Source organism: Dipodomys spectabilis, unplaced genomic scaffold, assembly GCF_019054845.1.
Source record: "Dipodomys spectabilis isolate Male_0828 unplaced genomic scaffold, ASM1905484v1 ptg000108l, whole genome shotgun sequence".
Lineage (NCBI taxonomy): Eukaryota > Metazoa > Chordata > Mammalia > Rodentia > Heteromyidae > Dipodomys > Dipodomys spectabilis.
In genome coordinates, this window is record NW_024870785.1 from 5,138,166 (window position 1) to 5,151,866 (window position 13,701).

Below are 13,701 nucleotides of genomic sequence, written 5' to 3' on the forward strand. Positions count from 1 at the left end.
GTTGCTTATGCTATAATAGGTTTAAGGTACGTCCTTATTTTGGAGGGTTAGTATCATGAGATGTCATGAGAAGCTCCAGGCCCGGGATGCCTGGGATGCCTGGGCATGGCGTGCTGTCTTCCGCAGGTCAAGTGCCATCCCGGCAGCCTAGGTGCCGGTGGAGAGCAGGGCCTTGGCGTGAGCCCGCTCTGTTATTTCTGGGTGAAGGATGTGAGTAAGTACACACCATGAGCAGTCAGCCCAGGATGTGAGTCAGATTGGATCATCAAGTGTTAAAAAGGAGCCACCTTCAGAGCTTGCTGGAAAGCATCAGGACAGACGCTCATAACTGCTGAGCCAAAGAGAAACACCAAAGGACATGGAGATGAGAGCCCGCCAAAGGCTACCAGTAAAAAGCAGTAGGTACAATGGAACCATACCCAAGAAATCTTAAACTTTGGTGGTAAGAATGAAAATTCGCCAAGGCCACACACTTCCTCCAGCCTACTTGGATCAGACATACAGAAAGAAGAAAGCAGGGGTGTCTCAGAAAAGCTATGCACTACCCGTCTTGCCTTTTCTTTCAAAACAAAACACTTCAACTGCCACCTTTCATGGGCCAAACGACTGGTTGCCAAATGGCTCTTAGAAGGAAAAGAAGAAGAAAAAAAGTCTGGGCCTGGTGTTGCAGGACTGTAATCCCAGAACTTGAGATTAATCCAGGCCAGGAGGATGACAAGTTGAGGCCAGCCTGGGCTACAGTAAGACACTAACAACAATAACAGCAGCTCCGGACACGCGTCGAGGCAGATACACCAGAAAAGATGATCACCTGCCGCACTCCCTGAAACACGGCTCACACTGGGTCGACAAGTTAAACAGATGGTGAGTGTGTCTCATGGAGTCCAGACCACGCGATGTGAACTCTGTGTGGACAGACGGTGGTGAAGGACGCGGGTGGCACAGGCTGTTGGAGCACTTGAGGCTGTCATGTTTCTGTTGGGAAGACTTGGATTCCCATTGGACCAAGCCTCGGCGGGAAAAGCCACTAATGACGGTGAGATCGAGTCTGCTCTATACCCTCACGCAGGGTAAAGCCTTTCCAGCAAACACCTGGTACTTTTACCAAAGAAGAAAATGGACATAGGTGCCTATAAGAACAACAGTTGGGATGTTTGTGTTTCTTGTTGTTGTTGTTGTTTTGTTTCTTCTCCAGATGGCAGAAAGAGACTTAGTGGCTTTGGAAGCCTGGAGTAGCCCTTCCTTACTCATCAGTTACTTCCTGTCCCTGAGCCATGGCAAGTTACCTCTTGACCCCAGAGACCGAGCTGAGTACCAGGAGCACATGACAAGGTAAAGGAATTAAGAGTCTAAAAGGACTCGCCTCCAGCTGTTCCCCAGGACCCGCTCAGCTGCCCTGGGTGGATAGCACAAGCCCGGGCAGGGATGCTCGGATATCATGGCAGGGGTGGTGTGGGGGGGGGGAGGAGGAAAGGGGGCGGACACTGACCTCGGCTGATGCGCTGCTTCTCCCCTGATAGGATGCCAGGGCTGTCAATGATGCTGATGCTCTTCAGGACCTGATTGGGCAGCTGGGAGCACATGAACCTGGAAGAGATAAGCCAAGCCAAGTGAGAAACTGGCCCCACACAGGCAGGTAACCGTGGGGCACCGTGGGCTCTCCTGCACTTGTAAAGTGGGGTGGGGTGTGTGTGAAGGAGACGGGCAGAGGCTAGCGACCTAGTGATCTATGAAGCTGTGTGTACAGACCAGAAGCTCAGGGCTCAGCGGGCCTCAGAAGAGATGTAGGTCCATGGACAGGTGGGGATGTGGGCTGAGCTGGTCTCACACTGGTAATTTTTACTTCTGCTGTATTTTACTGAGTGCTTGGGTGCTGTACATGCATCACCTCATTTGATCCTCCTGTTAGCCTCAGAGAAGTAACTAGCTCAGAGTCACGCGGCGCTGGGCCCAGGTCAGCCTGACTCAGAAACCTGTGAGCCTGTGTTCCTACACCAAGCACCTTGATTTTCTGCCATGGAGTCCCACATTTCCTTTGGGGTGCACCACACCAGAGGGCCAGAGTGCTCTGAATGCCTGTCCTGTCCTGCCCAAGAGAGCTTAAGGCCCTGGGGCCTCCAGGTGACGCCTCAGAGCCCAGCTCAGCACCTCCCGTGGCTTCAGGCCTGGTTAGGGACAGTCACGGCTTGTGGGCCTTGAGATCTAGGGGTGTCTGGGGAGCAGGTGAGAGGGCAGGGCAGGGGACCGGGTGGGGCTGGAGGCCGTCCTGCGGTGCGTGCACTCAGCTGCCTGGGCCTGTCTATACATCAGCAAGCCTGGGTTTGGGTCCCGCTCAGCCTCGGCCAAAAACATTCTGTGCACCCGGGATAAGGGTGTGTTTCCACCCTTCCGAGCCTCAGTTTCCTGAGCTGGCCGGCCCACAGCTGGCATGGGCTTCAGAATCCCTCCTGTGAACGGGGCAAGCCGCCGGGCCCCGCCTGGCTGTCTTGGGAGGAAACAAGAGTGCCTCCCCTCTTCCTGTTTTATTAGTGGCAGCTTCTGACTCTGCGTGGGAAGATCCGCAGAAACATACACTCCTTCCTCCAGTGGGGGGGAGAGGGGGCGCGGGGGGCAGAGGAGCAGGGGGCAGGGGCTGAGGTGCCACTGCTGCCATTTCACAACAATCATCTTTGAAGGCGCTTAGGACCCGGCTGTCACATGCTCTTTCTTGTGTTCCCGGCTCAGCTGGAAAGATGGAGGAAAAGCCAACGGGGTCCTTGGGCAGGGGGAGAAGCCAGCAGCACAAACAGCTGTGGCATCTCCAGGTCGCGCGTAATGCCTGGCAGGCTGAGGCTGCGCTCTAACCTATGTGGTGGTGGGTGAACACAATTCAATCCATGCTGTTAAAGAGCGTTGGAATGTTAAATAGAGGGGATCGCGCTGGTGCGACAGCTCACCCTGTAATCCCAACCACCGGGGAGGAAGGCAGAGATCAGGTCAGGAGGACTGTGGTCCAAGCAAAAAGCTAGCAAGACCCTGATCTGAACACACAGGCTGGAGTGGTAGCGTGCGCCTATAATTCCAACTACTCGGGAGGTGAAAGTAAGAGAGATGCTTTTGGTCTGAGGATGATGGATCCCAGGCAAAAAGTATGAGATCCTATCTGAAAAATAAACTAAGACAAAAAGGCTTAGGGGTATAGGTCAAGCGGCAGAGGGCTCGCCTACGCCTACCAGTGTGGAGCTTTCGCTTCAAATCCCATCATCACCAATAAATAAATGAACAAATAGTCCAGAGAACTCAAGAGAAGTTCCTCATTGTTGCTCTTCTGCTCCCCGTACAGTCCAAACCCCTCTGCCCAGTGGCAGGAGAGTGGATCTCAGGAGGAGAGCACACAGGGGTCCCCGGCGCTGTCCCTGAGGTCAGCTGTCTAGAACTGGGGGAGGGGCGGGGCTCGCGGCACTGCCAGCCCGCCCTCCACATCTGGCAAAGCTGAGCGCAGTGCGCATGCACCGAAGTATTTCACACAACCCCTTCCCATGGGGAGGCTGACGTCCTAACACCCTGGACTGCACATGGGACCACACTAAACCCCTAGCAAGTGTGAGACAGGGAAGATTCAAAACTCATGCTCTGTGCTATCGCGACACACAGAGAAACTGCATTTCAATGGCTCCCAGGCCTCGGGATGCGGTGCGGAGCAAGTGTGGGAGCCTCAAGCAAGAAGTGGGGTGAGCCGGCATCACCCTGCCCTACCAAGACACCAGAAAAAGGAGAAGAGCCCAGGGATGGCCGGGGCGGGGGGCTGGGGTCCTGTGTGCAGAGCTGGACCTCATTCCACGAAGAAACCACATGGGGTGGGGACAGGCCACTCAAAAGCAAACTGCAAGCCAAGCGCCGGGCACTCACGCCAGTCAGCCTAGCTACTCAGGAGGCTGAGATCTGAGGATCGAGGCTTGAAGCCAGCCCCACGCAGGAAAGCCCGTGAGACTCTCATCTCCAATTAAACACCAGAAAACTGGAAGTGGTGCCGTGGCTCAAAGTGGTAGAGCGCTCACCTTGAGCAACAAGAGCTGAGGGACAGCGCCCAGGCCTTGAGTTCAAGCCCCACGACTGACCCCAAAAAAGCACACCTCAGGGGTGTGGAGTGTCTGTCCTCTCTTGGACAGACCCAGGTACACTTGGCACGCCGGGCCCCAGGGCCGGGTGCTGTGGATGCCATCCAGACCTTGCGAGGTGACAGACAGCCTCCTGACAAGCGTGATGGCGATAACCCCGGTGCCTGGCGCTGCTCCAGCACAAGCGGCCGGCGGATCCGCTTCCCAAGGCAGTGACGTCCTGCCAAACCATTTCCACCCTGCGGCGTGTGCTCCACACCCGACCCCCCCCCCCCCCCCCGCTTCTATTGTTCTCGTGCCTTGTCATTTTTGGAAATTCATCTTCACAGCTCAGAAATGCACCGCTGAGGCCTATTAGTCCCTTAGGAAGTAGCCATGGAGCTGGGCGCTGGCGGCTCATGCCCAGGCCTTGAGTTCAAGCCCCACAACCGACAAAAAACAAACTAACAACTAGCTGTGTTGCTGGGCGCCGGTGGCTCACGCCTGTCATCCTCGCTACTCAGGGAGCTGAGGCTCAGAGCCGGGGATGGCGGTTCAAAGCCAGCCCGGACAGCACAGTCTATGAGACTCTTATCCCCAATAAATGATCAAAAAAAGCTGGAAGTGGCGCTGTGGCTCAAGTGGTAGAGCATTACCCTTGAGCAACAGAAGCTCCAGGACATCATCCAGGCCCCGAGTTCAAGCCTCAAGACCAGCATAAAAACAAAAACAAAACCCAAGCAGCCATGGAGCCTGGACCCAGGCTCCCCTAATTATCTTAGTGCTGTCACTCTCTGGGTCTCACCTGGCAATCTGGGGTTTGATCTGCTGGTACCAGGCTTGAACCCAGGATCTCACCCCGTGAGCCACACCCGAGGCCTTTTGCTTTTTGTCTTTAGCTTGTTTTTCGGGGAGGATCTCAAACTTTTACCCCCTCAGCCCCAGCCGGCAGTCTCCTTCCCTCTGCCTCCCGCGTGCCGGGCTCACAGGCGTGCGCTCCCCTCCCGACCTCTAGGACAAATGCTCTTGGTAGAAAATGCCGAGTCAACACTTAGCAAGACCAGGTCACCACGACCTGGGGAAAGCGCGCCACAGAAGGAAACTGGCTTTCTTCTTTCTTTTTGTGCTGGTATCGGGGCTTGAACTTGGGGCCTGGTTGTTGTCCCTGAGCACTTCCACCTTGTTCCCAGAAGACCATGCCAGGTAAAAAGAGGTTCTGACCTTTGTAACCCTGCTGGTGCTCCCCCAGGGCTCCTACAACCACCTCCCTACGGTGCCACTTTCCCGGCAGCCGCCCTGCCCCACAGTGGATTTGCACGTGGCACCTCACACGGGCGTGGCCAGCAGGGCAGGGGTCGGGAGCGTTGGCTAGGCAGACTCCTAGTCCTGGGTCAGCCTCCTCCCGAGGGACTCTTCTGGTGTTCTGATCTGCGCCTCAGCCACTGTATCGTGAACTGAACTTGGGGTACAGTCAGCGACCTCGCCTTCACCTTTGCTGAGGGGCTGTCCTAAGAGCACAGTCTTAAAATTCAGTGGGCGCAAGCAGGCGAGGACTCGGTCCAAATACCATACGATTCCACAGCTCAGCCATGTGGTCCCTCGCGGGACGCAGAGGCTGCTGAACAGGGCTCCAACGCCCGCGCTGCCTCTTAGGCCAGGCAGCCCAGGGGAACTATAGTAACCTCTCTATGCACTAACACCTCCTCTCTACCTTGGGTAAACGTGCCGGCGATGCAAAGCCGGCCGCCCGAGCTCTCTGTATGTAATGCACAAGTGAAGTCTGGGACAGGTTCTGACACAGGGGAAATGGCGTGCCACTCTCTGCTATGATTTTCTAAATGTTGCTATGGACTCAATAATTCATGCGCAGCGCATGGATTACTGTTCACAGGGAGTTTTAAATTTTGAGGTCATGAAGTTTGCCACTCAGAGGCCTTCCTGAAGACTTGTTTTCTACACTTAACTGCTATGAATTTGATATTTAAAAAAGAAATACAACCAATGTTATTATGTATTTTATGTCGGCAGCAGTGCTAAGGCTTGAACTCAAGGCGGGAGAGAGCTCTTGCTTGGCTCTTTCCTTCAAGGCTGGCATTCTACCATTTGTGCCACAGTCCAGATCCAACTTTTTACTGGTTAGCTGAAGAGAAGGGTCTCATGGATTGTTCTGCCGGGGGCTGCCTTTGAACTCCCATCCTCAGATCTCAGCCTCCTGAGTAGTAGGTAGGATTACAGGCGTGAGCCGTTAGGCTGGACTAACAAACTGTTCTCATGATGACAGTGGAACAAGCCGATACCCATTCTTCCCGCCTTCCCTTGTGAATTAAGGCTTCACGAAATGAGTACTGGAGAAAAGTGGTAGTCCTTTTTTTTTTTCTCCTGTCAGCCTTTGTCACCTGACAAAGACTACCAGTGTTGCTAATGAAATCTTAGGATTCTAGAACAGCCTTCGGGGCGGGACACACACACACACACACACACACACACACACACACACACACACACACACACACACACACACACACACACACACACACACACACACACACACCCCGGCCTTTTGCTTTCCAGAGCTTCTAGAACCTTCTAGGCTGGCTGCCTTGCCTGGGGGCCAGGGCTCCCTGGGAGGCTTGTATCGGGGAGATTCTCCCCTCACTTTCTCTCAGCCTTGGATTGCTAGGTTCTCTCACAGCTCTGGATTTCAGGGGCGAGGGGCTCTACGTGTGTCCTGCCTGTCACTGTTAATGGCAAGCCGGACCCTCCTGTGACCCCCTCTGTTCATCTCCCACTCAGCTGGGCCCCTCCAGAGTGTGGCTTTGCATAGGCAGCACAGGTACTGCTGTCCCCCCACAATGATGTCCCCAGTGTGTGTGTGTGGAGCGGGGGGGGGGGGGGGATGGAGGGGGCATTGCACAATGAGGAACCTGAGCCTCTGGACTGGCAGCAGACCACAGGATCATCCATTCCTATTTTTGGAAACATCTAGAAAGGAGAAGTGTAGCTCAACTCTCCTGCTGCGCCTCAGTGCCAATTCGACTTCCTTTCCCTGGGCTCCGGCTGCTCCCCCAGCTCTGCACCCCTCCACCGGGGCTACTCCCCCAATCTCTGAAGCAAGACTCACAATAGGGGGAAGTGGCGGGTGGAGGGGAGGGATAGGAAAGGTTCAAAGAGCAAGCTTGGATGTGGTAACAATGTTCGTTCCTCGGGTCCAGGAACAGGCTTTTCTGGCTGCGACTCTAGAAGCACAGGAAACAAAAGCAAAACTTGGCAAGCGGGATGATGTCATGTGGAAAACTTCCACGCCGTGAGGGCATCGATGGGTAAGGGTGACGGGACTATTTGAATCTGATCAGCAGGTCCTCTGACTTCTCCCTTCTACAACAGACCACTGTTTAGATTTTTATATGTGATGGGCAATAAAATACCAAGAGCAGGTTTACCCAGGGTGAGCGACTGCCGGTCCTTACCGATTCAGGAATGCGTTTCCAAAGCGACTCAGCTTCCGGAATGGCTTTTTAGGGTCCACGACAAGAGCGTTCCCCGGGGTGCTGCCCTCGGTCTCCCCGTACATGACGGCGATGAAGGAGTCGGTGGTGGGCTCGGGGCCGATCCTCATGCCTGGGAAGTCTTGCTCCAGTAAGTACCTGGTGGGAGGGAGAGAAGAAAGGGCACTGAGCCTCCTGTCACCAGCAAGAGGCCAGCAAGCGGCCGCCAGGACGCGCTTTCCATCTCTTCCCTTAAAAAACCTAGAATTGAGCCGGGCGCTGACTACTCAAGAGGCTGAGATCTGAGGATCATGGTTCAAAGCCAGCCTGGGCAGGAAAGACAGGAGACTCTCCAATAACCCACCAGAAAACCGGAAGTGGTGCTGTGGCTCAAGTGGCAGAGTGCTAGCCTTGAGCTGAAGAGCTCAGGGATGGCAATCAGGTCCAGAGTTCAAGCCCCACGACCGACAAAAAAACCCAAAACAACAACAACAACAAAACCCTTAGAACTGCATACAGAACCGCCAAGAAAAAGGGCAAGCCAGCAGCCTGAGTGTTTGCTGATAGAGGACATTCAGAGCTTAAACTCTAGACCTGTTTTTCTTCTAGGGCAAGGAGCCTGGTGAAGGGGAGTCAGACCTCTGGCAGACTTACTGGGCTTTCTAGAAAGTACCCTGCTCAGCACAGCAATTCTCATTTGCAGTCCCACTGACACATGGAAAGAAGCCAGCCTTCTACCCCGAGCACCCCGAGTACCCCATGCCTGTTCAAGGCCTCCTCCCTTAGGGGAACTCATTATCTGTGTGTGGCCCTGTAAGGCCCCAGAGGTGCCGGGACAGAGCCCTATCCTGGCCCTGCCTGTGGTGCTCCTGCAGCCAGGGAAGGGATTAGGGGGAGGGAGGGGAGAGCAGGGAGGATTCTACTCCCACAGCCAAATTATTTCTTTGTTTTTAAAAGCCCTGGCTGGCCAGATACAGCCTGTGCCTCTTTTCAGGGGAAAGGTTTGAAACCAAATGTCAAACATTATGGTGTCATTCTGAGAAGTGATGTCACTCTAGGTTTTCTTTTTTTTTTGGTTTTGTGTTTGTTTTGGTGGTAGTGGGATTCGAACTCAGGGCTTGGCCCTTATTAGGCTGGTGTTCTATCACTTGAGCCACACTCCCAGACTGAAACCTAGGCTTTCTGTGGAAAATGGAAAATGAGAGTGGCTTTAGCGGGCTAGAGTCTAAATCTTTCACCAATGCCATCGCCAACTCTAAATTTACCCCATGTTTCTACGTTCCTGGGATGCTGTGGAGACGTAGAATAGAGCTATTACTTAAAGATGTTCCCTAAATAAAGTCTATTCATGAAAAAACATCTGGTACCAGAATCTGGCATTTTCCGAGAAGGCACAAAGCCTCCTATATGCACTGTTGCTTCATTTGGTTCCCACAACATTACAGGTGGGAAAACGGGAATCAGAGAGTCTGAGTAACCTGCCCAAGGTCACACAGTAAGTAACCCTTGATAGGTACTTTCCCACTAGTCTCACCTGAAGGGCCAATACAGGTTAATCCAGCTGACCACACACAGGTGGAGGCTGAGCTACCCCGCCAGTTGGAGGTTGAGTTCCAGGTCAGGTGGCTTATTAGGGTGTGGCCCCATCCCAGCCCCCCCACCCCCACCAGGCGGGGGTGGGGGAGGAAGCCCAGGCTCCAGCCCGGGGAGGGGAGATGAGCCGAGGGTGGGGGTGAGGGGTGCAGGATGTTACAGCTAGGGACAACTGGGTTGCAATCTGTGTTGTCCTCGACAGATACCACCTCGCTCCCTTTCCCACACCTCCCTCCCTGCTGGAGGCGGCTGGCCGCTCCAAGGGTGCCCAGCCAAGCCATCGCATAAAAGGAACAGATGCTTGGATTCTGAGCAGCTGGGTGGAAGCGGAGGGGGGCAGACACGAGACCCCAGCCCAGGGACACAGGAGTGTTTCCAGGAGTGTTTTCACGAGCCCGCGGAGTCATTTGTGCCAACGTACACATGCAGGGTATTCTCTAAGTGAGCGCACTAGACATTCCATGGCATCTCAACATATCGGGTACACTTTTCCCACCATTCCTTTAAAGCAACACCTATGGCCGGCCGCCAGTGGCTCAAGCCTGTCATCCTAACTACTCAGGAGGCTGAGATTTGATGATCACGGTTCAAAGCCAGCCCGGACAGGAGAGTCCCTGAGACTCTCATCTCCAATCAACCACCAGAAAACCGGAAGTGGCGCTGTGGTTCAAGTAGCAGAGCACTCGCCTTGAGCTGAAGAGCTGAGGGACAGCGCCCAGGCCCAGAGTTCAGGCCCCACGACCAACAACCCACAACAATAACAACCAAAACAAAAAAAAGAAACACCTATGTGCTTCCGTTGGCATCTGTGCAGACTCTGGGGTTCATTACTCGGCCACACTCCAAACACTTGGTAAAAAGAGGATTAGGTCAATCCTGTCACCTCCTTCCTTTGAATATTGCTAAGGTTTGTTTGTTTGCTTGTGTATTTGCCATGTGTGGGGATTGAACCTGGCTGCATGAATGGGAGGCAAGCACTCAACATGGAGCTTAGTATGATTATAATCTATACTAATGAAGAAGAACCATAACAGGAAGTTCACTGGCCTGGACTGTGATTCTCCTATTTACATTTCCCATATAGCTGGGATGACAGGTCTGTGCCACCACAAACAGTTTTTATTGGTTGAGATGAAGCTTTTTAAACTGTTTTGCCAGTGCTGGCCTCAAACCACCATCCTCATGATCTCAGCCTCCTGAGCGTCTGGGATTATAGACACGAGCCATCTTGCATGACAGCTGTATATTATTCTAAACTGAATATGCATCAATTTAGTTGGAACTTTTTAACTGCCAGGCATTTAAATAACCTCCATTTCTGGGGGCTAGGAGTGTCAATCAGTGGCATAGCACATACTTAGCATGTATAAAGCTCTAGGGTCAATCGCTAGCACCAACAGAAACAAAAAAGTGGCTTCCTTTTCTTGCTATTACAAATACTGCTGAGAAAAACATCTTTAAATATCTCATCTACTTCAGAAATTCAATCTGCTTCGAATTACTGAAAAAAAAAAACAATTTAGTTCTTCATTCCTATTTCATATATTTTTTTTTTTTTTCAACTTCTATTTAACCACTCAGCCTTCTCAGACGTGAAACCTTAGTTCCATTGTCTCCAGTTAAATCATTGACTGTGATCACTGGGACTGCTTGTTTACTGATGCTATCTTCGAAACTGCTGTGGCTACTCAGCCAATGGACATCAGCCTGTTGAACCCAAACCCTGAAGTTTTACCTTTGACCAGCTTTCAAACTCCCCGGTGCTGGGCTGGGCTTGGAACTGCCACCTACCTGTGTGCCTCCATCCTTGCTGATAAAGGTGGAGAGAGGAGAGAGGGACAGGAAGATTCCCAGAAACAAACCAACCCCTCCCGGTCACAGCCGTGTTTATGTTCCAATCTTTCATCCACTCATGATTGAGAGGTGATGGGCTGGTTGCTTGTTGTTTTAATGCTGGCACCCAGGGCCTCCACCTCTCTGAGCCTCTTCACTCATGGCTAGTGCTCTAGCACTCGAGCCACACCGCCAGCCCAGCTTGACAGCTGACTAATTCAAGATAGAGTCTCAAGGATTTTCCTTCGAGAGGCTGGCTTCACGCTGTGATATTCAGATCTCAGCCTCCTGAGTAGCTGGGATTACAGATGTGAGCCACCCAGCTTTATGGGAGTGTCTCTGATTTATCAATCTGACTGTTGTAAGCTGTGGTCAGTCTTCATAAGGGTTTATTTTCCAAAGTCACTTGTATGTGGACTCTTCTTTTCCTTTGCACACTTGTTAATAATCTGCCCTCGTTGCTCACTACAGAACAGTTCAAGGGAAAGGCCAAGCAGCATTTTGGGAAATGCAATATGCATTGCGTCTATTTTAAACAGAAGTATCTACATTATATCCTATTTTAAATTAGTTATCATTCTTAGTGTGATTAATTTGTAGGATATTAAAGCATCAGCCAAAAGAGTATCTCAAGGCAAAATAACAAAGGTAATATCATTAAAATTGAAACCAGATATACATATACAATTCAAAAGAGCAACTATGAACTACAAGAGGAGACGAAGCCACAAAGGAAGCGCGGGATACAGTTCTCTCTCCTGAAGGCCTAGGTGAATCTAGGGGTGGCTCTGTGAAGGTCCTGCGCAAGGCCCAGCATTAAAGAAAAAAAAAAAAAAAGCCAAGCTGTCATCCTAGCTACTCAGGAGGCTGAGATCTGAGGATCGAGGTTCAAAGCCAGCCTAGACAGGAAAGTCCGTGAGACTCTTATCTCCAATAAACCACCAGAAAACCCTAAGTGGCTCTGTGGCTCAAGCGGGAGAGTGCTGGCTTTGAGCTAAAGAGCTGAGGGGCAGTACACAAGCACAGAGTTTAAGCCCTACGACCCACCCACCCCCCCAAAAAAAGAAGAAAAAATACATCATTACCTTCAAATCAAATGGCCAGATCAAAACAAAAATGCAAGAACTCAGTAGCTACCCTTACAATCCTAGCAATACCAGCCAAAAACATGACACGACAAACATTCTTAAAGAGTAGAAGAAGAGGGCTGGGAAGGAGGCTCAGTGGTAGAGCACTTGCCTTGCATGCATGAGGTCCTGGGTTCGATTCCTCAGCACCACATAAGCAAAAAAGAAAAAAGCTGGAAGTGGCGTTGTGGTTCAAGTGGTAGAGCTGAAGAGCTGCGGGACAGTGCCCAGGCCCAGAGTTCAGGCCCCATGACGGGACCAAAAAAAGAGTAGAAGAGCAAAGAGTAAAGGCCTTAATTAAGGTCATTAGAAGCCTCATAGGATCTGTAGGAGGAAAGCACATGCTCATATACCCCCCCCCACTCTCTCTCTCTCTCTCTCTCTCTCTCTCTCTCTCTGAGATACAGAAGATATCTCAAAGCCTGCTGGCCTCCTGCTTGGAAAGAGCAAACATGTAATTTAGAGATACAATTCAGCCCTGTACAAATGGATCTCAATGGGGCATTTTGGAAGCACCTAACAGTGTAATTTTAAGGTTCTTCTCAATAACAGAAAATGGTGATTTGGAAAATAAAGCATAAGGAGCTCAGAGGGACTGGAGCTACCATTTGTCAAAAAGTAGCTCAGACCTGTAATCCTCACTATGCAGGAGGCTGAGAGCTGGAGGATGGTGGTTTGAAGCCAGCCCTAGCACATTCACAAATATACATAAGCCTGATTTTTTTTCAACTGAGATGTTCAGAACTCAGGGCCTGGCACTCAGTAGGCAGGTGCTCTACCATTTGAGCAGCCCTCCCAGCCATTTTTGCTTTCGTTATTTTCCAGGTAGAGTCTTGTACTCTTACCCAAGGCCAGGACCACCACCTATGCGTGTGGACTGGCTGGCAAGACACAGATATATCGCCACACCTGGCTTGTTGGTTGAGATGGGTCTAACTCTCTCCTGGGCTGGCGCCCGAACTGTGAACTTTCCCGTCTCTTCCTCCTGCCTTCTTCTGGAAATTCCTGCTCCAACCCAGTCTCCTCTTGGCTGACAAACACCAGCTGTTCTCTCCCCCTCTGCCATCCACTGTGAACTCTGCTGAGGTCATGATCAGCTTTCATCCCGCAGGGCGCCTCCCTCCAGGGACAGAGAACTTTCTCCATCTGACGCCTCAACCCACTGCCATCGGCTGCCACCTCCACCATGTCCCTCACACCCTGCTCTCGCCAAGCTCACCCTGGCTTCTTTTCCCAGAAGCACCTGATGCTGCTGACCCCCTCCTCCCCTTTATCTGCCTTGTTCTTGTGGGGTCACCTACCTCCAAAAAAGAAAAAAAAATGTGCCAGGCGCATGCGGGGTGTGCACTGAGTGAGCACGCTAAACATACTACGGCACCTCAACGTATCTGGTGCACTTTTCCCGCCATTCCTTTAAAGAAATACCTATGGCCAGGCGCCAGTGGCTCACGCCTGTCATCCTAGCTATTCAGGAGGCTGAGATCTGAGGATTGTGGTTCGAAGCCAGCCCGGGCAGAAAAAAAATAAAAAATAACTAAGTCTTGAGCAAAAAACCAATCAGGGACAGTGCTCAAGCCCCATGACCTG

The 13,701-nt window shown here is 52.0% G+C and overlaps 1 protein-coding gene across 3 annotated transcripts in view; it reads right to left on the reverse strand.

Annotated features, from left to right (window-relative positions):
- Ehd4 (EH domain containing 4) overlaps positions 1-13,701 on the reverse strand; it is a 738,029-nt gene that overhangs the window by 718,593 nt on the left and 5,735 nt on the right. For all 3 annotated transcript variants that reach the window (XM_042687914.1, XM_042687913.1, XM_042687912.1), the window contains exons 2-3: positions 7,544-7,720; positions 1,490-1,587 (exon numbers count right to left, since the gene is read on the reverse strand). In XM_042687914.1, the coding sequence (XP_042543848.1) occupies positions 1,490-1,587; positions 7,544-7,720 (275 nt within the window). The remainder of the gene's footprint in view (positions 1-1,489; positions 1,588-7,543; positions 7,721-13,701) is intronic.